Below are 24913 nucleotides of genomic sequence, written 5' to 3' on the forward strand. Positions count from 1 at the left end.
ATATAAAAATGTGTCAATAAAACAATACAAAATACAAAATACAATCTGCAAAAGTTAAATAACAATACACATAGTAGCTCTTAATGGTGGCTTTATCCGTGATACACATAACAGCATTTTCTGTGTTAAATTCCAGTCTCCTCAAAGCCAGCTGAATTGCATTTGCAACCAGGTCTATAGTTTCATATGTTTGTTGTTGGGAGGGGAATGTCCTGATTTTCTTTGGCGTCCAACTGCCCTGGCGAGGTGACATAATAATAATAATAAAATTTAATTTATGTGTCGCCTATCTGGCCGATGGCCACTCTAGGCGACGTACATGTAAACAGTTAAAACACAATGTGATAAAATACATTAATACAATATATAAACAATACAGCAGCAACAACAATTTTAGTGCAGGGTAAGAGGCATTTCAGTCATAAAAGTTAACCCTCCCCGGAAATCCCAAAGGCCTGTTGAAAGAGCCAGGTCTTTAAGGCTTTACGAAATACATTTAGGGAAGAGGCGTGCCGTAGATCTTGTGGGAGGGAGTTCCAAAGGGTGGGGGCCGCCACTGAGAATGCCCTCTCTCTAGTTCCCACCAATCTAGCTGTTTTTGTCGGCGGGATTGAGAGAAGGCCCTGTGTGGCTGATCTTGTCGGGCGGCATAATTGGCGTTGAAGGCGCTCCTTTAGATAAACTGGGCCGAGACCATATAGGGATTTAAAGGTTAATACCAACACCTTGAATTGGGCCCGGAAGACAACCCCACTGCCGCTCCGGGGACTCCAGGGGTGCCTTGTGCAGAACCACCTCCTCCTCTGCTGCTGCCCATGTCCCCCCCCCACTTCGGGCAGCATCCGAGTCTAGCTGGGCAGAGTGAAGTTGGCAAACTTGAACTCAGACCTTGGACTCAGAGCCCTGGGTGTTGGCGCCCAGCAACTCAGCCTCCTCTACGTCCCAGAAAGTCAGTGCCCGAGGGCTGGGCCCACATGCCTCCATGCCCATGATGGTAATAATGGTGGCGGCGACTCACCCTGACGCAAGGTCCTCACAGGCTTCTTCCGAGGAAGCGCTGGAGTCTTGCAGCGCAGCTCCCAGCCGGTGTTGATGTTCCTAGAAATGTGTTTCTGATGATGGGGGGTTGGCTTTATTCTATTAAAATTTTGTAAGTCACTTGGAGACTGTCATCAGCACTCGTCATGGCCCTAGTGAGGAGTACATCACAACGATCTCTGGCACGGACAATTACATAATCCAGGAGATGCCAGTGTTTTGACTGAGGGTGCTTCCATGATGTTTTGAATTTATTTTTCTGACGAAAAAGTGTGTTTGTAATAACAAGATTATGCTCTGCACATTTAGTCAGAAGTAGAATGTCATTCAGGTTGCTATTGCCAACTCCTTTCCCAATGGTTTCTGGCCATAAATCGAAATCACGTCCAACTCTTGCATTGAAATCACCCAAGAGGATAATTTTATCCTCCTTAGGTATCTCTGATAAGATGGTGTCCAGCTGGTTATAAAAAATTTCCTTGATGTCTTCATCAGCATCTAATGTTGGTCCATAAGCACTTACAATAGTTGTCTACTGGTTTTTGGCAAGTTTTAACTGGAGCATTGAGAGTCGTTCATTAATGCCAATAGAAACTTCTGACAAGAGCGTCACAAGATTATTGTTAATAGCAAAGCCTACTCCATGTATTTGTCGAAGGTATAACCTCATTTTTTTTCCTTTAGTTGTCCTCCTGCTCTTCGAGTTTCTTGGAGTGCTGCTATGTCAATATTAAAACGTCTCAACTCCCTCACGATGATGGCAGTCCTGCGGTCAGGACGCTCACTATCTGTATTGTCCAGCAATGTCCGTATATTCCATGTTCCTAAATTCAGTTGTCTTTTGTGACTGCTAAGTGGTGACCCCACTGGACGCGGTAATCCAGTCAGGGAGAGAGATGAGGCAGACTATGTTTAGGGCACCTTCTCTAGCCCCCTCCCCATATGGGGTGAGTAGAGTGGTTCCTGAATAGGACTGCTCAGTCGTGGATATAGTTGCCGATCTACTCAACTGCCTTGGTCCTTGAGCCAGGACGACTGAGTCTGTATCCACTGCCCATGTGCCAGTCCATGACTAGGGGCTTCTGGATTTCACAGTCCTGCCCCCGTTGCCATTTGCTGATCACCATGGGACTTTTGGTTTGGTTTGGTTTGGTTTGCTTGGAAGTCGCCTGTGCGTGAGTTTGTTTTATGTGAGGAGATCAGCGCACAATGATCAACACACAATCTTGACAGAAAACGCTTTGATCCAATGGCATGGGATACCATGATGATTGGAAGTCTTTTATCTGCTGCAGCCTTCATCCACCTTCACAGCCGTTGTAACGTACACATTGTTATCCTCCACCTGTTCTGCCATTGAGGACTTTCTTGGATCGTTCTTTGTCTGGTTCCTCTCCCTTGACCTTACCGCCATGGGTGACCCTGCTGGGAGTACATGACTGCTGACGGCTGGATCGTCACCTTGTAGTGGTGAGTGGGCTTGCGTGTTTGAATGAACCCTGTGAGCGATGCCGTCAGGAGTCAACCCAGAATATAACTCCACAGTAAATAGCTAGATCTTGCAAGTTATGTTTCTCTGTTTCCTCAGAATAGTTCAGAATGTGTAGTTGTTTATTCCCCATCACCCTTTTTTCATTGTGGCTACAGTGGTTATAGTATTACTGTAAGTGGCAGGAGCACTTGGTCCTTTATTACAATGAAGTGTTCTACCTAATGTTTTGGCAAGCACAACGTGCTAATAAGCAGACTTCAATGTCATGTCTGTTTTAATGCATCTGTAACTTGACCATTTGGATTGCATAGTGATGCAGTTTTCATCAGTGCATAGTAAACAGAGCATAACAAAATTTGTGTAGTTTGTTTTAATGATATTTGATTGTGCATATTTAATAATTGTGATGTCTTTTCCATGTTTAAGGATATTAGCAAATTAAAAATATCGAATGGTACTTTTTCACTATGTAACATAATTTTTGCATATATTGCCTTTTAGAATTTCTTGGATAAATAATATGTAAAATATGTCAATTTACAATTTTTTTTTCTTTAGAAAATATAATTTTAATATATCAGCTACCACTACTAGTATATGAAAAACTTCATATCAGACATAGGGGGTGCCTTTTGAAAATGACTGCTGCTGCTGTTCTGACAGTGGAAGTGGAAGAAATTTTTGAGGGTGCTTTACACCTCTTGACAGCCAGCTTCAGAGGAAGGCAATGGTAAAACCACCTCTGAATACCTCTTACCATGGAAACTCTATTCATAGGGTCGCCATAAGTCAGAATCGACTTGAAAGCAGTCCATTTTACACCTCTCAGAGCAAGGTCTTTGTGTTGTTCATATTACTGCTCTGATTTTGTATGAAGAGTTGTATGATAATGGAAATAAATAAATATGGCAAAAGACAACCAGTAGTTTACTAGTTCTAGACCTGTGCAGATCCTGAAACTACAGCAATATATGCATTTTGTTTGTGTATCAGTACACAACCAACTCCCTAAAGTTTCATTGTATTACAGTGCAATCTTATGCATTGTGTAATCATTGGACTCAATGCCAGCTAAGTGCATGTAGGATTGCTGCTTAAGGCACTTATCTGGGTGTAAGTCCCACTGAATTCATTGTATTGAGTGCCTCCCCAATCTCAGAGCGGAGAGATTCCAGGGGTCCCTGTGCTCGTCCAGGGTTTGGTTTCCTTTGGGAAGGTCAGCGGAGACTGTGGTGTCTTTATGAAATATGGTTTATTTATTTACACACATTCCAACCTGAGCTTAGGATGGAGGGGTTCAAGGTATCAGCAGTCCAATATCCAGCTTTTCCATCAGGGCTACAGGAGGCATCCTAAAGCAATCGTGCAGAGAGCCAGTCTGTCTGCCTGCCTCCAGTTCCCAGCTATTCTCCAACACAACTCTACACACACTAAAAACACAAACCTCTCCTAGCCGCCAGGAGGGAGGGGGAAGGCTCTCCTGAAGAGTTTCAATGACAAAAGGATCTTCCTGGCCCACTCACCAGTTGCTGGGCACCTGATAACCCATTAACAACCTGGCCACTCTATTAGCTTAACAAAAGAAACTCATCTGGCCAGCAGAGCCAGCCCCTCACCCCAAGGCACAAGGTTCCAAATCAGAGGCTGGAAGGGGACCCACAGGAATTGTCCATTCCAACCCCCAAACTCACAACAATACGATTGTGTAGTGTCTTACAGAAACAACAAGTCTCATGTTGCACCAAATGTACTGTGACTTGAAGTTTTATAGCCAAGATTCAACTTCATGAATCACTGTGCACCAAGCTGCAATACTGTACAATGCTGACCACATGGCTTACTTTTCATAGCTGGCAGTCAAGTGACTCACAGTTTCACACTGATACAGGAACCACTCTAAAGCTGCAGTTCTATTACACCAATCTTGAATTCAATGGAAATTGTTTTTGAGTAGTGTGACGTATATAGAACAGTGCTGTAAGTTTGGGAGGGCCAAAATAGTGGTTTTTATAGCACATTGGGCAGAAAATGCTATACATTCAATTCTGTGTCACTGCTGAGGAGTGTATTAACACCATCCATGGTAATGGCTTTATAGACCCAGTTCAGACATGTTACTGTGATTTTCTGAAACAGGAACATAGGAAGTTGTGTTTTACTAAGGCAGACAATTACTTAATTGAGTTCAGTATTGTCAACATGAGTGGCGGCAGCTCTCCAGAGTCTCAAACTGGAGGGTTTCCCATCCCTGGAAATGCCAGGGATTCAGTCAATTGCATGCAGAACATGTCCTCTGCCACTGAGCTAAGTCCGTTCCCCAGACTGCAATGATTAAAGAAGACCTTCATATTTCAGATGCAGTTTGCCTCTGAGCATCAGTTGTTGGGGAACAACAGTGGAGAGAGAGCTACTGCGTTCATGTTCTGCTTGAGAGCTTTCTAGAGGCATCTGATTGGTCACTATGGAAACCAGAGTGCTGGACTAGATCAGGGGTAGGGAATCTTTGGTCTTCCAGATATTGCTGAACTATAGTTCCCATCAGCCCTAGCAAGCATAGCCAATGGCCAGGGATGATGGGAGTTATAGATGAGCAACAGCTGCAGCACCAAAAATTTCCCACACCTAGACTAGTGGGTCTTCTGTGATTGAGCAAGGCTTTTTATGTTCCTAAGATGCTCACACTTTGTCATAAAACATACATTTAAAATATTTTAAAGAGGCACTCGTATGCCTATCTCATTTTAAAAAAACCACTTTATTTAACCACATTTTCAATAATACAGAATTCAGTTTCCCTCTGCTTTTAAATATATGTTGATACATTTGCTCCTAGAGTCCCTGACTGTTTTCCACCACAACCCCACATTCTGTATTATTTTAAAATATTAATCTTCAAAAATCTTCTCAGCAACTGTTTTCTGCCATAAAATTGACATTCTAATTGTTTACTAGTTGACTCTTTAGAGACCCACACATTGTCTAACTATGCATTGACACTAATCATGATGTTGCTTACTAAACTCACTAGAGATGCTGATATAAGGATGAATTCTTGAGTGAGTCTTTGCAATGGGGAGCAAAATGAAAAGTCTTCTCCTGAGGGATGTGATGCCTGCCAGACATCAGCCAAGCCATACTTTTGAAGGGCTCTGTAGTGGGGTTTGGGAGTTAAGCTTCTTGGACACTGTTAAGAGTGACTTGTCCACATGTGGGTACACTACCAAGTTCAGATTCCCCCACCCCATATTCACCTTCTGTAAGTTTGTTAATATAATTTAGAACCTCCAAGAAAAAAATATATTGATTAGAGTTTGGTGCCTACAAGCAAAGAGTTGAGAAGAGGGAGAAACACTTCCTTTTACAAAAGTATAGTGCCCCCTGGGACCTCCTTTGACATCAGATGAAGAAAAGCAGAAACTTCTTGGCAGCAAAATTGCTGACACTTAACAGCTAGTGCTGGTACATACCTTTAAAGCCCTAAATGGCTTGAGACCCAAACATCTGAAGGAGTGTCTGCTCCCATACCAACCTGCTTCTGTTGACGCCCTTCTCCAGATATCTTCTTTATCAGAGGTGTGCTATTCAGCTACAAGGGGGACTGCCATGCTAGACCATACTATGCAAGTGTACCATCACAAGCAAACCCCCAGAATGTCTGGGTATTATAATACGAAGAGAAAAATTAAAAGATCCCCCTAGATATATATTAGCATTTATATTCCTCACACTTCACCTTACTCATTTCATTAAGTGGTAAAAAGGAAAGCATTTTGTAGAAGTGTTTCAAAAGTGCAAAGCGTCTTTACACTTGTCCTTCCAATCTGTACATCTAGGCATTTCAGTCCATCTGTCTTAATCCCAGTTGCTACAGCTCCAATGGTGCAATATCACTTTGTTCCACTTGTTCAAATTCATCTTTGGGTCCTCCCATCACAAGTATTTGGGGACCTCTTATTTTAGCACAGAATGTAGATCAAAGCCTCTCTCTGAGCTATTTGCTGACAGCTGAGAATCATTATACACCACCATCAAAAAGTGAAAGGATAGCCTCAGCAATATCACATCTTAGTTAATGTAAGGGTTTCTGTTACAGCTCCAAATCCTACCTCCTGTACAAAGTATTTGGAGCTATATCCTGGAAGACCCAGATAGTGTGTTCCTAGAATGAGAATGATTCCCTTAGGCATGTTAAAGGAAGCATACAGCCTTCTCCTTAGATCTGAAGTGAAGGAACCATGCAATGATTTCCCAAGATCACAATCTGCTATTTGCATTCAACATGCTGATGCTTTATCTTTCAGGCCTAAGATGTGCTAGCTATTAACATACAAACTGATTCAGGAGCTGAATTATGATCCTCAGTCCTCTGCAAACCTGTGAAATTTCAGGTTTTTGCAACAGGCCCTGTTCTCAAAATCTTCCACCTTTGGAGTAAGATTTTGGCTTTATTTATTTTTTGTAACCAAATCACTTAATCTTGAAGTTAGCTCCAGCTGCATCACAGTTTCAGCAATATTCACTGTATCATCAAATTTCTCTTCGATGGCTCCTGCTGAATTTGGTCTAAAAGAGGTTAGCTTTTCTATATGAGCTGTTCCTGGCTCTGCTTAATCTCCCTCATCATTTCTTATAAATCTTTTTTTTGTCTCCATTCTGGATCTTCTGCTGTGCAGCAGCCATTTTGTTTCTTCTCCCATTGTGGGGATAAAGGAACAAGAGTCGTCGTTCCCTGACAGAACCAGATTTTTCAAAATTTTTTTAGGCAATTCCTTATATTTTTCACTACCAAATACGCCCATGTTAATTGTACTGCAAAGCAGTAAGTGCCGTATTCTTGACCAATTTTAGCACCTGAAGGGGAGAGCTCAAGTTCCAGACTGGCATGACTGCTGACATTACTTCCTCACGTAACCACTCTGAATGTTGGCAGATAAGGCAATGTAAAATTAAAATTTATCTTGTTTTGTCCATTTATTTGCTACAGATTATATTAATATTTGTAAAACTAATAATTATTTATTTACTTAACAAATTTTATATACCTTTTGATTGTAATAAAAGCTCAAAGCAGTTTACAAAAAAAACCAAAATTGTCAATAAAAATTAAATAGGTATTTAAAAACATTCAAAAACTTATTAAAATATTAAAATGTTTTTTTAATATTGCCACATTTCTATGCAGCCCAATAAAAAAAGTTCTCTGGCCCCCTTAGAGTATCAATAAAACCTACTACAAATCTCCAGTGAAATGTTCTGATGGCTTTTTACGTTTTTATTTCAAGTCAGTATGTGGTTTTCAGAACCGCTTCATTTTCTAGGCTACTTCTGTGCCTGTCCTTCCCTCCCACGAACAGCTTCTTTGGTCCCTAAACCTTATCTGACTCCTTTCCTACCCTCTTGCCCTCGGTCCCACCTTCTTTATCCTTACCTCCTTTCGTTACAAGCCACAGCTTAACGCAGCTCCCTTCTTTTGGATCTCCAGGACCCTCTTCTCAAAGTCCCCCAGCCCTCTTGCCTATCACCCCACCAGCCTCTTCCCCTCTTCCTACCTCTAGTGATACATCTGTAGATCCTATGTGAGGTGTCCCCCCGCCCATTGCCCCTGGTTGCAATCCCCCTCAAGTTCCTGTCTCCTTTGCTCAGTGTTCTTTTCTCTCCCCCCCCTTCCCGGGTTTGAGAATGAGAATGCACACGAGTCGTGGGGCGGTATTAATCCAGGCTGCACATTTGAGTTTTTTAAAGCGACATTTTCTAAGCCAAGGGTCGCTTGTTAATGACAATGTATGGGAGAGATGAAGGCGGTGTTAGGTCCTATAGCCCGCGGCTTTCTATTTTTACGTTTATAGGAATTTATGCTTAATAAAAAGAGGAAGTGTGGGGTGGGAGGAGGCTTTGCATTTTTAACAGTCGCTATTTGTCAGATTGTGTTTTCTTTTGAGAGAAAATTTCCCACCTGACATATGAGCATTCATTCTAAGGGGAACGAGCGAGCTTACTTTGCCCTTCCGGGAGGGGGGTATAGAGGGAGGCGGCCTGCTGAGGCCCTGCCCGACGGGGGATTTGTTCGAGTGATGGGCGGGCGGAGCGACGGCCGAAGCCTGCCAGCTTGCCTAGCCTCGTTAGAGGGAGCTGTCGGCCGGAGGGAGCGGTGCTTGCTGCAGTGAGGGACCCGCTCCTGCTTTTTGCCACTGCATCCACCTCCTCGGGAGCCAGAGAGAGAGACTCGCCGAGTCGAGTTAGCAGAAAGAGGCGGAGGTGGCGACGGGCCGTCACGGCGGATCCTCTTTCGGTAGAAGGGGTGGGCGAGGGCTCGTACGGCCCTGTGGTAGCCACGGTCGCCGCCGCTACTGCTGCTACTACTATGAATCTCGCAAGCTCCTTGGAGCCGGCCTGGGGAAGAAAGCCGGCCGGTCGGAGGTACGGAAATCCCTTCTCTCCCCCCCCCCCATCCGCCCGTCCTTCCTTGAGAACAGCGACTATCCTGAAAGAAAGGGAGCCGGGGGGGGTGACCTGAAACCCGGGGGAGGCTTTTAGCTGCTGGCGCTGCTCTTCTCGGGCTTTTGGAAAAGCAGCTCCCTCCTGAGGAGAAACGGAGGACAGGCTCTCGCTCCCTTTGGCGCCCTTGAGAGGATCCCCCTCGCAGCCAGAGATGAGGTCGGGGCGCCTTGTTCCTACTGGCTGTTTTCTCGGTCCTTCCCTTACTCTAGATCTAGGTGAGCTGCGCGGGGTGGTGGTGAGAGAGGAGGAAAGCAGTTGAGGAGGGTTTGTCGCCCTTGAGAAGGCTTCCCCACCATCACCACCCGGAGGCTGAAAGGGGACAGGGTCACCCCCACACACTGCTGCTTTTCTACGCCCATTTTAGGCAAAGAAGGAGGGGTGATAATTCCCCCTCTCGCCCAGATTAAATATGGTTCTCCTAAGGGTCTGGATTCTGTATTGAATTAGAATGGGAGCATCCCAATAGTGCCGTGGGGAAAGGTCTACTGTTGAGTATTCTTCGGAACCTTTTCCTCTTATAGGGAAGAGTATGGCACAGTCATCCCACTGACGCCCTTGTGAGGATCCCTGTATGTACAGACAGTGAATGAAGCGGGGTGTCATCGTCCCATTGATGCTCGATTGGAAAATCCTCAAATTGGGAGGAGAAATTAGCAGTTTCAGGCTCTGGAAAAGGCCGAGGACTGAGTATAGGGAAGGATCATGCTTTTTCTTGCGGACAGATTGACCCTCTTGTTTTTAGTTGTATGGAAAGTGATTTTTTGGTACCCATGAGAGGATCTCCCATTCTTGAGGCTGCTGTGAACTAAATTGCTAATCCCGAGGATTCCCCCCTCCCCAACAGGTAGCAGACATGTGGCTCACTTCTGATGTTCTAAAAGACCTTTAATCAGAGTCAGTGTGCTCCCCAATATTGCCAGGTATTTCCCTCTTTATTGACCTTACGAAAATCTTTCCTATGGGATAGTTTGAGGAGGGGGGAGAAGAGAGATAATTCCACTGCCTCTTTTTTTTAAAATGTGGCGGATCCATACACTTAACTCCGACACTCTTGTCAAGAGCGCCAGGAGGAGAGTTGCCCTGTTCCTCCCCAAGTGGGATACACGCAAAGGATACACGGCGTTCTTCTTTTCACTGGGGAGCAGCATTTCCTTCTTTGGCCGCCCTTGCAAGCGTTTAGCGCCTTTCCACAGCGCGCCAGGGTGGGCGCCCCCTTCCAACCGAAATATGCGGTGAGGAGAAAGATAACGGCGTGAGGCCTTCGTCTCCCCTTCCTTCCAGTATCGTGCAGGGACCAGCGCTAATATGTACCCCAACAGGTGCGGGAGTCGCGCTTGCCGCTGCCCTTTCGCCCTGGCCGGGCGGGCGCGCCCCTCTCCCCCCCCCACCTTGGTGGAGGGCGTGTGGGGAGGAGGGGACACACCCGCCGGCGCGGTTGGCGGCAGAGCTCAGACCTCTTCTCCCGGGGCAGAGGGAGGAGGGCGTGATAGGCCCTGAAAGGCATATCTGGAGGCGGCGGTGGTGAAGGATTTCGCCACGAGCTCGGGACAAATCCTCTTGCCCCGCGCCCTTCCTCACAGGGTAGCAACCCCTTGCATTTGTGCCGCTTCTCTCTATCTCAAATATACCCGCTTACTCTTCGCCTTTCTCCCCTTCAGGGAGCTGCAAATGGAATAGGGAGCCGGCACCCAGCGCTCCCAGCTCCTTACGTTGGGGCCAGGCTAGCCATCTCCGTGTCCATGAGCCCGCCGTCCTTCTGTCAGAGCTGCTGCTGCTGCCGCTGCCGCCGCCGCCCCCGCCACCTCATTCACCAGCAGCCGCTAACTAAGGCGCACGCGTTTGCTGCTCCCGGGCCCAGCTCCCTCGGCCTTGCCATCTCCTTCCCTCTGCGCAGCAGAAGGTGAGTGAACCACGGAGTCCACTTGGTTGACTTGCTTAGCCTTGTGATTTCTCACTATCTCTTATCTTCTGCTGTTTTTTCCCCTTGCCTTCCACTAACCACTGGTGTTTCCCTTCTTTCCCTAGTCCTTCAATTACTCTTCTTTCCTCTTAGTGCTTTCCATTTCCAGCTACCACAACTCCCCTCCCCCATTTATCTCTGTTTTTTATCTTCTCACTGCCTCCTAATAGATAGCATTTTGATTTCACTCTTTTCTTCCTCATTTGAAGGCTACAAGAGCCATTTCAACTATTCTAGTGCCAGGCTTCAACATTCATTGGTTGCATTTGCTAAAAGGCATAGTCCTGTCAATGAAGCTAGAGAAGCTATTTTCCCCCTCATCTACCTCCCTTTGCTAACTAAATGGGAGTTAAATATCTCCCTGCTCTTAGTGTAACCCATGATAAATTACCAGTTTTTGAGGAAAAGCAAAGGGAATCTCAAATGAACTGCCCTTTAGTATACTATAATTACATTTGGTCATCATCTTACCACTTGGAATGCACAAATGTGTGTTTCCTTTGCATCTCTGCCATGACTTTGCAAGAGTGAATGATAATGAGTTATTCTATGTACAGTTTATTTACTTGATTATACTCAAAATATAAATGTTTGTGTAAACAAAATCCTAGAACCATGGGAAAGTGTTTTGTGAAATTACTTTACAGCCCTCACAAACATATACTACCTGTCAGTTATAAAATAAATGTACTACCTTGAAGTTGATCCCAACTTATGGCAACCCTATGAGTTGGGTTTTCATGGTAAGCGGTATTCAGAGGTGGTTTACCATTGCCTTCCTCTGAGGCTGAGAGGAAGTGACTAGCCCAAGGTTACCTAGTGAGCTTCATGGCTGTGTGGGGATTCAAACCGGTTGTAGTCCAACACCTTAACCACTACACCACAATGGCTCTCTAGTCAGTCTTTAATGTTTTAACTATGTTACACCCAAAGATTTCAAAAACCAAACAGTTAAAAATAATTACAAAAATAATATTCACAAACATAAAATCTTACTTATTTACCACATTAAGCACAAATAAAAATGTGTATACTATGACAGCTACCAGAGGATCACTTGTGTTAATATTCTTGATTATATTAATATTCTTGATTCTGGTAGCTATGGTAGGTTTTTGGGTGTGTCAATTTTTAAAAGTAAGGCTGGTTATTTACATTCTGTGTAACAGATCTAAGTAAAATTCTCAGACTCCTCTGTTTCATCTGAGGATGAAAAAAGATAGATATGACTCTATGAAGGATGTGTGTGAAAACAGGCTAATTAGAGGGGGAAATCTTTGCTTTACTTGAAGTAAGGCCTTGTTGGCCACTGTTAAGCAGGAAGTTGTGTTCTTTATGTTGAGTAATTTCTCTCTTTCTTATTCTGTAGGAAAAGACTACAGACTCCAGTGTGAAGAGAATGGCTGTGACTTTAGAACAGGCCCAAAGGGCGGCCTATATATTTCTGAAAGCACTCTTAAGATTTGGCTTCATGGTTGCCAATAACCTTGTCGCTATTCCATCCTACGTTCTATATTTAATAGTACTACAACCTCTCCGATTTTTGGATAGTAAATGGTTCTGGTATATTGAAGGAGTATTATTTAAATGGCTTTTAGCTATGGTGGCCTCCTGGGGCTGGTGGGCAGGATATACAGGTAAGAGCAGTTTACTACTTGATATGAAATATGCATATATATAAGAATAAACCTATATGTTGCAACACTGATAAGAGTAGAAGTCTCCTAAAAAAAATTATGTGTTTCTCTTTATATATATTAAATGTTTGTAGAGTTGCAGAATTTTTGGCTAAAATCCTATGTAAGTTTTTATTATATATGTAAAATAACATTTACAATCGTTCAATCCATCTAACAAAATTCCAAAGAATGAACAAGTTAAAAAAAACCCCTGTAAAATAGAAATATGATGATTTTTCAAATCAGAAATACAGCGGATCAAACAGGCTCCCAAAGTCATTTCTCCCCCTCTTCTCTGAAAGACACACTTGGACAAAATTGTTTTTGTTTTGTTGTTTAAAAGGAAAGAGAGATGGGACAGGTGGACTTCTTTGGGGAAAGAGGAGGCCCTGTTGAAATCAGTGGGATTTATTGAAAAGTAAACATAATTATAAGGATGCTCTCCATTCATAGGGTTTTCGTGGTAAGAGGTATTCAGAGGTGATTTACCGTTGCCTTTCTCTGAGTTTTGATGCATCTTAGTCTGGTGTCTCAGCTTTGACCATTCCACCTTGGGTGCCCCTGCTAGTAGTCCATCCTTTTGATCTAGACTCCTGACGGCATTGCTCTCAGTCGGAGGTTGCTGATTCATAGGGTCGCCATAAGTCGTGATCAGCTTGAAGGCACATAACAACAACAATAAGGGTGCTAGAAAAGAGGGACATGTTACACATCTACGGGATCTGTATCACTGAGATTCAGAAACCCCAGTGTCGGGAGTAGAGGGCAGATTTTGCCCTCAGGTCAACACTGATCCCAAGTGTAGTGCTTTCCTGTTTCCCATAGGGCTGACCGATGAACACCGGCTTACAAGAAAAGCACTCACTGTTTGCAATGAAAGGCAGGTTTTATTATTTCTGATCTCTATCCCAGATCATATATTATGGTTGTTATACAGTGTGTCAGAATATTGGGAACTGGCTTTTATACATGCATGATAGGGAATGTCCAGAATTAGAAAACGTTGACATCTTGTGAATTCACTGTGTCTCTTACGATTTAACAGATTTCAGACCATCAAAATTTGTGGATATACCAGTGAATGTTGACAAATCACTTGTTTATGTCTGGAAAAAGGGAACTAATTCATATATTCTAAATTATTTGATTGGTTTGGCTGTACAGATTTGTTTTTCCTGATCTTTTTAGTAAATTACTTCCATTTAACTATTTATTTCCCAGACTATAAAGTTGCATGGGCACTTTTCCCCCGTTCTTGGTGTTTTTGTTTTGGAAGCATAATGTAATAATAGCCATCAAAGTTTTATATGCTCACAATTTGAAAAACAGATAGTGTGTCTATCAAAAGTGACATGATGCTATTCTGCTTAAAATTTTCTGATCTACCGCTATTTTGTAGAGCTTAGACATGATCTGTCACAGCAGTAACGGAAACTAGTAAGAATGTTAAAGAACTATCCTAAATATATTTATAAGGAAAAAGGTTCCAGTGAGTTTTTTTGTCAGTATACTTTTACCTGTAGTCCTTGTCAATATAGGTCCAGAAGTTAGATAGAACTTTCTTGTAATCATTATCTCAGGCATTTCATATACGCAGAATAATTGTAATGAGTGAATATGCATTTTACAGACTTGATGTGCTTCTTAGTGTTTAGAAGATAATTGTCAATGCTTATTTGATTAAGATCATACCTCTCTCCCAAAAAAGAAGCCACACTGTTTCTTGTATGATTTAAAAAGTGGCCCTAAGAAATAAAAATAAATTACTCTTCAGTTTTTTCTTTACATTTGTACCATGTGCTTTACAGTTATGTCATCTGTTATCATTTGCTCATGCATTTGTCTTTAACTCTTCAGGTGTCAACATTTATTTACAGCCATGTGCTAAAACAGGTTGGGATTATGATGTAGAGTTCAGATGACTGCTTCTTCACCTAAATTTTCTATCCATGGTGACAAAATGATTTTGCCACATGTGGAGAAAAAGTCCCAGAAATAGTTGTGTGGCCCAGTAATTTGCTGGCTTTCTTATTACTATAAAAGTACTTGAGACTCTGTAGTTGCCAGTTAATTTATGCTTAGTTACATATTTCTGCCTTCAGCAATTTTTAAATGTGCATTTTTCAATAACACTTATAAGAAAATATTAATCTGTTCTTTGTTTTGTGTTTTCAGTTTAAGGCTACAGTCTTAGGGCCAAACTAGATGTGACAGTGAATGCTTACTTACTATGTCTGCACCCTTCACATACAAAGGGTGGGTGTCTGATTTTAACCCCAAAAGGGTGTGCAGGTGAGGGGAGGTGAACTCTTTCACACTGTTGTCGTAGGCAATTTTTTTTTCATCTTGGTTACTTCTGGTATTGGAGACAAAGGAATTTGGACAACAGAATGCATAAAAGTAAGGCAAGATGAAGTTCAGCTGAAAGACTTGCTTTTCTGTGACAATTTCTTGCAAAAGCCTTTACCAGAAAACAAACTGTGTTGAAATGGACTATAATATATGTGTCAATGTGTAATATTCTAAACACTAAGTGGATGAAATAATAACAGTGTTACACGTACCACTGATTATATGTGTACAGGAGGAATCATGTGCCTGGGTCCTTAATCCAAGAGTCATGGTGTACTATGGAAAATGGAGGCTCTTAACTAAGGGAATTAGTGATGACTAAGGCAGAGTTAGAGAGATAAAATATATATGTACATGATTTATTACAAGAAAGAAAGAAGTTCAAAACATAGTTGCCATCCAATCTAAATATTGCCTATGTGGTTAAATCTATAGAGAATAGAAAGGATTGGGGCAGATAGACTGAGAAAGGGGAATGTATTGGTGCTATGAGAATGCTGGATGGAAGGTGGAAAAAGACTGGTACCAGATGAGGGTAGGACAATTGGTATCAGATACAAACAAGTGAATCCCAGTTGAGTTAGAAAGAGGAATTAAGAGGTATATAGCGGTTTTGTCATCCAGAGAAGTGGTAATTTGCTTGAGAGCTTCAAAAGGGGGGAAAGGAAGTAGAATTAGAAAAGGAAAAAAACCCAGAGCACAGATACTGATCCCGTTCACCCTCACAATAAGCACATAAGCATACTTACCATGAACAAGCAGCATGCCAGTGCATGCTGTTGAATTGCTCCTGTTCTGTTTTATCCTGCTGATAGGCAGGACCAGCAAACCACAGCCGTAGCTTACTGTGACATGTGAACTAGCACTCCTGGCTTGTTTCTCTCCAAACAAATCATAAATGGGTAAGCTAAGTGTTAATTGGGAGGTCACACAGGAACTTGGGTCTCTCTGTTGTCAATTAATAGGTTGTAAGCTGCTATTCACATTGCACTAGGATATGGGGAATTTTGTCTTCTGCTTATCCGAGAGTTTCTTAACCTGAGGCAGAGAAGACCAGAGTCCTGTCTCTTCCATCTAAACAGAGAGTGGTGACTGGTTTTGCAAACATACCCTATCCTGGATAGCCACTGTTTCCAGCTAACTGGAGTGGATGTGCCCATAGAAACCCTGAATTGTCCATTGAGTTTTTGTAATTACCATGCAATAACGCAATGTGAAAAACCTAATACATTTGGGGATTTTTTTTTTAGTCCTTGTTTCTGAGCCTCCAGTGTATTTTTGAAACTGTCATGTGAGTTGGAAGCACTCCTTTTCCTTAATAGAATTACTGGATTCTCAAGATTCTTAAGAACGATATATGCAGCATAGCTACCACAAGTGCCTTGGGGAACATGTTGACTGCCTCTGCTACGGAAGAGACATGAAAAGAACTTTCCATTATTGACATCATGTATAGGAGATGGCACTCAAGTAAACTAACATGGGGGAAATGGTTTGACTGTATACACATGGTACACTGTCTTTCTGCAGTACTTTTACTTCCTAGGCTGTACCTGGCTTCTGACTGATTAATTGTGTGGGCGAAATACACAGTTGGAAAAAGTATAAAATTAAGTGTGACTTTCTTTCAGTCTCTTTAAAACAATTCACAAAAGAAAGAGGCATGTTGTAGTTTTGGTCTATTCAAAATATGTCATCATGGAAATCTGTGCCTTCTTTCAGCTTTTCACCCATAGTTACTTCACCTTACACTGTATAAGATGATGTATGTAAGTGGGCTATCTTGAAAGAAAGGGGGTGGGGAGAGAAATCTGCCTGTTCATTTATTGCACTGCTTTGCTTACTAATATTTAAAGCTAGGATCTCAAAATATCTATAATGCACTGCTGTCTTCAAAGTACCTATTTGAGAGAGAGCCTGATTCTTTTAATAAAATTATTGAAGAATAACTTATCAGATAATTTTTCTTGCATGTCTTTGGGATTATAATAACAAAGGGAATTCACATTTTACAGTGATGACACGACGACTATAATTGTCACTTAAAATGTCTTACTGATGTTGAGGTCTAGAGGAGGTGGACACTGCCACTCAGAAGGCTGCTGTGGTCTCTATTGAAACATAACAGCAACTCGGGCCTTTCTAGATGTTTTGGATGGAGGTTACCATAGCGATCTATAAAGCTGCCTACAAACATTGTGCTAGGCTCCTACATTTCTAAGGGAGACTCCTTCCTGTTCTTTCAAACTTCTGGAGTGGTGGTGTGGGTGGGCTTCAGGTAGGCTTATAACCACATATCCTAATGGGCTTGTCCACACCATAGTTTACTGTGTGCTCGCAGCTGTTTAGTTCCCATTTAATTTGCGTAGTCCATATGATGTTACCTTCAAACACCAGTCTCTGTGCTTTTCCCCTGTAAATTCAGGTTTACCTGATACAGGATAATTGGGATAACCCAATAAACTGGGGAACGGTGACTCCAAACTGTTTCACTCAGTGTCATAGAAGGAACACAGGGTCACAGACAAAGAAATGTTTTTATTTCTTTTCCAGCAGTGCTACTGAATGGAGGTGTAGCCTTTTGAACCCTCAGATTTGCACAAAACCAGAAAAGCAAACCACAAATTTCTACACCTGATACTGCGCAGCAATCTGAAAAGTGTGTGCTGAGAATTTACAATTGCTTTCATTTCTTTTCTAGTCCTGCTCCTAACAATTTCCAGTGTGGGAGTATAGCTTTGCGTATTTTTTTCTTTTGATTCCTCAGATCGGCACAAAGTCAGAAAACTGCACAAGCAAATTTACAAGTGCCTGACTCTGTGCTGTTGTGCATTTCCTTGGTGGGGAATCTTTTTAACAAACAAGGTGTACGCAGCTATCTGCGCACATGCCCTCTCGGTACTCAAATCGACATAGTAGAATCAATAAATTAGAAGGCAAGGACAAACACAAAAGGGAACACCTGCTGGTATGAGTGGGAAAGACTGAAGTTGCTCCTCATATACAAATTCAAATCTGTCCATGTGTGTATTAATTGGTGAAAAAGTGAAATGATGAAAAAAGTGGATTAACGGCTAAATAATGCTCAAATGTGGACAAGCCCAATCATTAGCAGAATGATGGCGCATACACATTTTGTAAAAACCTAGAGCTGCAGTGGATCTGATCTTGAGTTACCCCAAACTCTGCAGGCCATGTTGACAGATGGGTGGGGCCATCCACCTTTCAATCACCTGACATTGCTCTTAAGTGCACTGATTATTTCCTTTCCAGGTGGAAAATTGTGCCTGCAAAGGGAGACTTATCCTTTGTAGCTGGGCTGGAGTTCAAATCAGAACGCATGTTTGTTTACATATCCCCCCATAGTTTGTACACTTTCCTTTATATATCTCCATACATTTTTCAAACTGCTTTTGTAGTTGCCAACTGCACTATTTCAGGTTTGCAAAAATTGAGACACAGTAATGGCCACCAGCTTGGATGGCTTTAAAAAAAGATTAGACAAATTCATGGAGGACAGGGCTATCAATGGCTACTAGCCGTGATGGCTGTGCTACCAGTTGCTGGAAGCCTCAGGAGGGGAGAGTGTTCTTGCACTCGGGTCCTGCTTGCGGGCTTCCCCCAGGCACCTGGTTGGCCACTGTGAGAACAGGATGCTGGACTAGATGGGCCACTGGCCTGATCCAACAGGCTCTTCTTATGTTCTTTATGTCTTGTTTTGGTTCACTGCAATATCCATCTATTTTTGATTCCCATGGTTGTCTCCTGCATGGTCAGGACACTTACCTCCTTGGATGTCATGGATGGCAAATGAAAATACATTTATATAGAACCTGAAGATATTTGATTGTTAAGAGCTGTGACCTTAAATCTGAACTTGGTCTTTATATGGTAATGATCTCATTGTGCAGTGGCTATTTAGAAAAATGAAGGTGGAACCAGTGGAAGGGAAATAGCATGTATGTTTAAATTCCAATTATACACCTTAACAAGAGAAAATTTATAGTTTTTCTTACTGTATATCGTTATATTTTGATTTTGTGTTTGGGTTTTGCTTATTAAAGTGCTTTAACATCTGTTGACAGTAAACTGTTTATAAAGGACTAAATAATTTAGAAACCTGGCAAAATGCTGACAACAAATATTTGAAAGTGGAAGCTGTGAACTGGGTGAAGTGCTGGAACATGTAAGTGGAGTCGGGAAGTGCCTTCAGGCGGTGTTCCCTGAATGGTTGTGGTCATGAGGACAAAGACTGCGTTTGTGTTTGAGGAATGTCCATGTTTGGTGAAACTACAGCTGCCTCACTTTGAGGCAAAATAAAATGAAAATTGGTTTTCTGTGGGATGTTGCACCGGTACCGAGAAAGGCATGCGCATATAGAGAAGGGTAAGTGTGCAGTTGCACCACAATATTGGACATCTAAGTGCACCTATTGTCTAAAGAGAGTGTTGCTGGGTTTTGTAGAAAGAGTATTGTACAACAGATCCCCATTGAAGTATTTAGTTACCACACACAAAAAACTGTTCTGCAACAAGTTGACCCCAAGAAACAATATCAGGATTTCAGCTATTGATTTTGTTTTTTCTGGCAGAGAGCAGCAGCTTCAGTTTGCTGGCACACTGTTCTGTTTTTGTGTGTGAGTTATAGCCTAGGGGAGTGATAATTGAGTTCATGGTGAGTGGATAAAATGCTACCTCTTGAAGACATGGAAGATATCTGTGCTAATCTGAAAGATTTTAGAATGATGCTATTTTGAAGGATTGTCACTTGTTACAGAAACAGCCTGCTCATAGGGCTCCAGCTAGCTGTATTTCAAAATATTCCACTTTCACAACCTTCTCTAAAAAAGGCCATGTGTGTATGTATGTTCCTTTTTACAGGCATTGTTTGATGAATTAAGAAACATGATTGATAAAAGTTGCAATGTTAAAGGGGTACTCCCATCATCCACCTTAATGGGAATATGTTTTTGAGGATCAAAGAACAGAAGAACTTGCTGTATGACTGATCTCTGTGCTAACATCTGTTGCTTTTGTTTTGTGTGTGCATATCAAGCTTGGTTGAGAGAAGAATACTTTAATATTTTAATGCTAGTGCTTTGATATGAAGATGAAATACTATATGTAGCGAACAATGGTGCGATGGACTGTATGCCAACTCATTGAACAGTCCCATAGGCAAGCTATTGTCTCTCATAGTTGAAGTTCCCCATCTGTAAAATGGGAATAAAACATTTTTTTAGAATATTTCCCTTTTTCCTCACATCCATGAGCTTCAGAATAGGGCAGGATAATAAAGTAATGAAACTATTGAGTTTGATCTTGTAGATGGTGAACTGTGTTACATATTCATAATCTACATTTGACAACGTGCTTGATTACATCAACCTAGACCAGTAGTTTAGGTGCCGTTATTAGACTGTTGAATAGGATTGCCGCCTATTCATTTCTCACTTGGATTGTAAGGGAATCTGCATCTTCTGTCTGGATCCAGATGTTTGGCATCCAAAGTGACTTGAAAAAGGAACAGATTTGATTGTTACAGCAGCTCTCCCTCTGCCCACCCTCCTCCACTGTCACCTGACTTTCCCCCCAGTAGGTCATGTTGATGAGTTTTGCCTAGAGGCCTGAGAGAGGAAGAAGAGAGAGAAATGACTGGAAATAGAAAGGAGTGAAGTTGTTGTTGTTGTTTATTAGAAGATGATTAATTAGTTGGGCCTCTGTTTTCCTTTCTCCCTGTTTTACTGTCACTTGTCTCACCCAGGGCTTGTGCTCATCCTATTTATTCTAAGGGGGGGGCTAGTTCTGTACTCAGAGAAAGATGAGTGATGACAGCAGAAGTCATGGGGAGGTCGAGTGACAGCTAATTGAACAAGGGTTGAGGATCCAATAAGGGCAAATGCATAGACCAAGATTTGACATGATATATGTGCATGAGCCCTGATGGGATCTCCTGATTAACAGACAGTGGAACAGAGGGAAATACATGGGCCATATTAATTCACTTCCTTCCCCAGCCTTGTTTGACTCTCCTCCAGGGTCAGCTGCAGGTGAAGAACATAAATAACTTTGCTGATTAGGCCTAGAGACCATCTAGTTGAACATTCAGTTTGGATCCAAAGGCACTTTGTACAAATGGAAAGGCACTTCTGCTCATGCCCCCCCCATTCCACCAAACCACAGCATTCTAGAAAATTCCTTGTCCCTTGAACAGATTTTCGGAAAACTCAAAGGGGTTACAGTGGAGAAGAGTGGTGGGGAACTCCTGTTGCATGAGCAGGGGTCTGTTTTCACTTCTTTGGGTCAAACCCTTCATGTTAGGCAGAGAGGCATTGGTTTAGATTAAATGTTGACATGTCTTTTGGTGACTTACCTAACTATGTAAATAAAAAAAACAGACAACTTGATCAAGCAAATATGTATTTAAATTGAAATTACTGTAAAAAATCATGATAGTAAGTAGTAAAGTTTATTGCCATAGGCCATCACGACAGTTAAAAGAGAAAAAAACAATAAAATTTTAAAAATCCATGATTAAACAATTATTTAAACAAAAAGCACCAGCACAATAATAAAATATATTAGACTCTATGAATAGCTCGTTTAGAACTGTAGAAACCGTCAGCCTCTAAAGACCTTAGAATCCCTGATTTGTAAGGTGTTTAGCCCTCAATTTTTGAGCAGCCAGGGCAAAATGGGCCACCCTATAGGTGACCTTAGAATCAGTATCAGCTAGTAAAAAACATATGATTTGTTCTTCACCACAAGAGCCCAGGCCCTTAATCAAAGAATCAAGGTATTTAAATCTTGGGTGTGAGTAAAGTGAGCATTCAAGAAGGTAGTGAGGTAGGTCTTCTACCTTTCCCAATAAGCAAATGCATAGCCTCTGACCCCATGGAATCTGCTGAAAACGGCCAGACACAATAGCACTGGGCATTGTCTGCAGTCTTAGAGCTGTAAAAGCATGTCTCAGGTGTACAGATAGAAGGTTCGACAAATACTTAGCCCTTAAATGGTCAGATTTAAATATGCCATACCACTTTGAAAACTTGGAATTGGAAATTGCTAGCCTATCCATCCATATACAGTGTTGTTCAATCTGTTCTCTTAGTTTAGCTTTATTCAAAAGAGAGAGGGGCTGAGGAGCAATATGATATTGTTGATAAATATTCAAAAATCTAGAATTCCAATATCTGATCCTTTCGGCCAGATCCAAACAAGCCTTCGCCAGGATCTTAGCATTTGCATTAGTTAACGATGACCCATACATTAATATGGCTTTATGAATCTGGGCACAGATAGGAAAGAGGCCAGATTCAGCTTGTAGACACGCAGAGGGTGTGCCGGGGGGTAGGCGCATAAGCTGTCTGATGAAACTATTTTGGATGGCTTCTATTGAAGGGAAGGAGAGAATTTCCCAGCCCCATATAGCCGCCCCATACAGAATCTGTGGTAAGACCTTGTACTGAAAGATTCTCAGAGCAGGGGCCACAAGATATCCCCCCACGGTCCTATAAAATCTGAGGATTGCCCCAGCAGTCCTAGTGGCTGATAGTTTGATGGTAGCAATTTGTTTTTTCCAGGAGAGGGTATCTTGAAAGTGGATCCCTAGATATTTAAAGGAACGACATTGTTCTATTGGATAACCTCCAGTAGCCCATTTGTGTTTGTTGTGTCTTTTCCCGAATACCATAATCTTTGTTTTCTGATAATTAATTTGTAAATGTTCCTTGTTACAATAAACATCTAATTGTGCCAGTAATCTCCTTAGGCCGATGGGGGTGAGAGATAAGAGTATCATATCATCCGCATATAATAACATTTATTTATTTATTTATTTATTTATTATGGAATAGTCTCCCTGAGGAGGTCCGCTTGGCGCCAACACTATCATCCTTTCGGCGCCAAGTTAAATCCTTTCTCTTCTCCGAGGCATTTTAATTCTTTTTTGTTAATGATTGTAATGTTTGTAATTTGATTTTAGCTTATGCAGTTTTTAGATTGTGAAATTTGATTTTAGATTGTGATGTTTTTGTACTATATTGTATTTTATTGTATTTATGTTCACCGCCCAGAGAGCTATTGCTAGTCGGGCGGTATATAAGTTTTAAAAATAAATAAATAAACATTGAGACCTTCCTATTTCCCAAAGAGGAAGGAAAGTATGATGGGCCCGCTAGTTCAGCAACAATGTCATTTACATAAAAATTAAATAAAGAGGGTGCTAAGAGACAACCTTGGTTTACACCCTTATTTGCGGGAATTGGATCTGTTAAGTTGTTTCCCACTCTTATTCTCACACTGTTATTAGAGTACAATTCTTTTATTAGATATAAGAGGCATTTATCAATATTGGTTCAAGCAAGCTTATCCCACAAACGACCTCTATCGATTGAGTCAAAGGCAGCCGCCAGATCGACGAAAGCGGCATAAAGGTGTTTTGTGGGACCCAGCAACGATTGTCTAGCTAAGAAATGAAGGGTAAAGCAGTGATTGATGGTACTCTGCCCTTTCCGGAACCCTGCTTGTTCTGGATGAATGACCTCATTAGCTATTTCCCACTCCTCAAATTTGAGCAGAAGGAATTTGCTATATAGCTTAGATCCAATATCCAATAGGCTAATGGGCCGATAGTTATTTGGATCTTGTCTCTGGCCCTTCTTAAAAATAGGAATGACAATGCTCTGCTTCCAGCCCTCCGGCATAATGCCTGTGTTATTAATCTGGGTGAACAATTTGGCAAGAATGGGTGCCCACCAGTCTGGGAAATTTATAAAAAGTTCAGGTGGTATCATATCTTCCCCCAGCGCCTTGCCCTTTTTTAACGTGGAGATAAGAGCACGAATTTGGGTTACCGAGACCGGAGGCCAATCAAGATAGGCTCATTAAAAGGCGGGGAGGGGCCAGTAATATCAGCAGAGATGGTGTAGAGTTTGGTAAAATGATCATACCATCCTGAGGCGGAAATTTGATCAATTGTAAAATGACTATGGGATCCAGACCCACCAGCTACCATATCCCAAAATACACGCTCGTTACCATCCTGTAGCGCTTGATTGAGCTGTTGCCATTGCGCTTTTATAAACAGGGCCTTTTTTTGTCTTAACAATAACTTGTAAGTAGAGCGCAAGAAGGCAAGATGAGTGCGACGGAATGGGGATGGATCCTTTCTTGTTCTACGTGCAAATTTAACTACTTGACGCTTAGCATTTTTACGATCAGGGTCAAACCACCTCTTGCTCAATGGTGGGGCGGCCTTGAGGCAAGCTTTCTGAATTAACATAGGTTTCAAGAGAATGATAATTTGGTGGTAAGAATTAAGTGCGTCTGTCTCAAGGTCCATAACTTCTCTCCTAAGAGAGAGCATAGTGCAGCTATCCAAAAATTGCAAAACAGAGGAATTTAAAATTGGGGACCAGCGAACTCTGCGATCGGCTATTTGAAGGCCCTCCTGATGTAGTGGAACAGAAGGAGGTAAAGAGTGGCCTAAGCTCAGTACTGTCAAAGTGGGGAAATGATCACTCTGTATTCTGTCTAATACTAAGAACTTGAAAACCTCTGGTATTAAAGACCTTGAAACGAACGTAAAATCTATTGCACTAGCTCCTCTAGGTGAAAGGTATGTAACTGCACCTTTGGACAAGTCTGCGGCTGAGCCATGTAAACACTCTAGATGGTGTATTTGAATGAGTTCTGCTAATTTCAAACCTTGTTTATTAATGATCTGATCTTGAGAGATCCTAGGATTTAGAGGGCTGGTGGCGGCCAGGTCCTGATTCGATGCAGGTGCATCGGTCCACCCAGGACCCAACCTAGCATTAAAATCCCCGCAGAGTATTACCCTATCCGATGGAAATTGGGAATCAGCGAATGATAAAAACTCTGATAATTTATT

At 42.0% G+C, this 24913-nt stretch overlaps 1 protein-coding gene across 2 annotated transcripts in view; it reads left to right on the forward strand.

The window, feature by feature from the left end:
- Positions 1-8444: 8444 nt before the first annotated feature.
- Positions 8445-24913, forward strand: part of LPGAT1 (lysophosphatidylglycerol acyltransferase 1) — a 133480-nt gene continuing 117011 nt past the window's right edge. Inside the window, exons 1-3 of one of the 2 annotated variants that reach the window (XM_061625270.1) lie at positions 8445-8947; positions 10687-10928; positions 12358-12625. In XM_061625270.1, coding sequence (XP_061481254.1) covers positions 12388-12625 — 238 coding nt within the window. In that variant the 5' untranslated portion in view covers positions 8445-8947; positions 10687-10928; positions 12358-12387. Of the gene's footprint in view, positions 8948-10132; positions 10348-10686; positions 10929-12357; positions 12626-24913 lie in introns of those variants that run through there. The other variant, XM_061625271.1, reaches the window with a different exon arrangement.

This window comes from Rhineura floridana, chromosome 4, assembly GCF_030035675.1.
Source record: "Rhineura floridana isolate rRhiFlo1 chromosome 4, rRhiFlo1.hap2, whole genome shotgun sequence".
In the NCBI taxonomy this organism is placed as follows: Eukaryota; Metazoa; Chordata; class Lepidosauria; order Squamata; family Rhineuridae; genus Rhineura; species Rhineura floridana.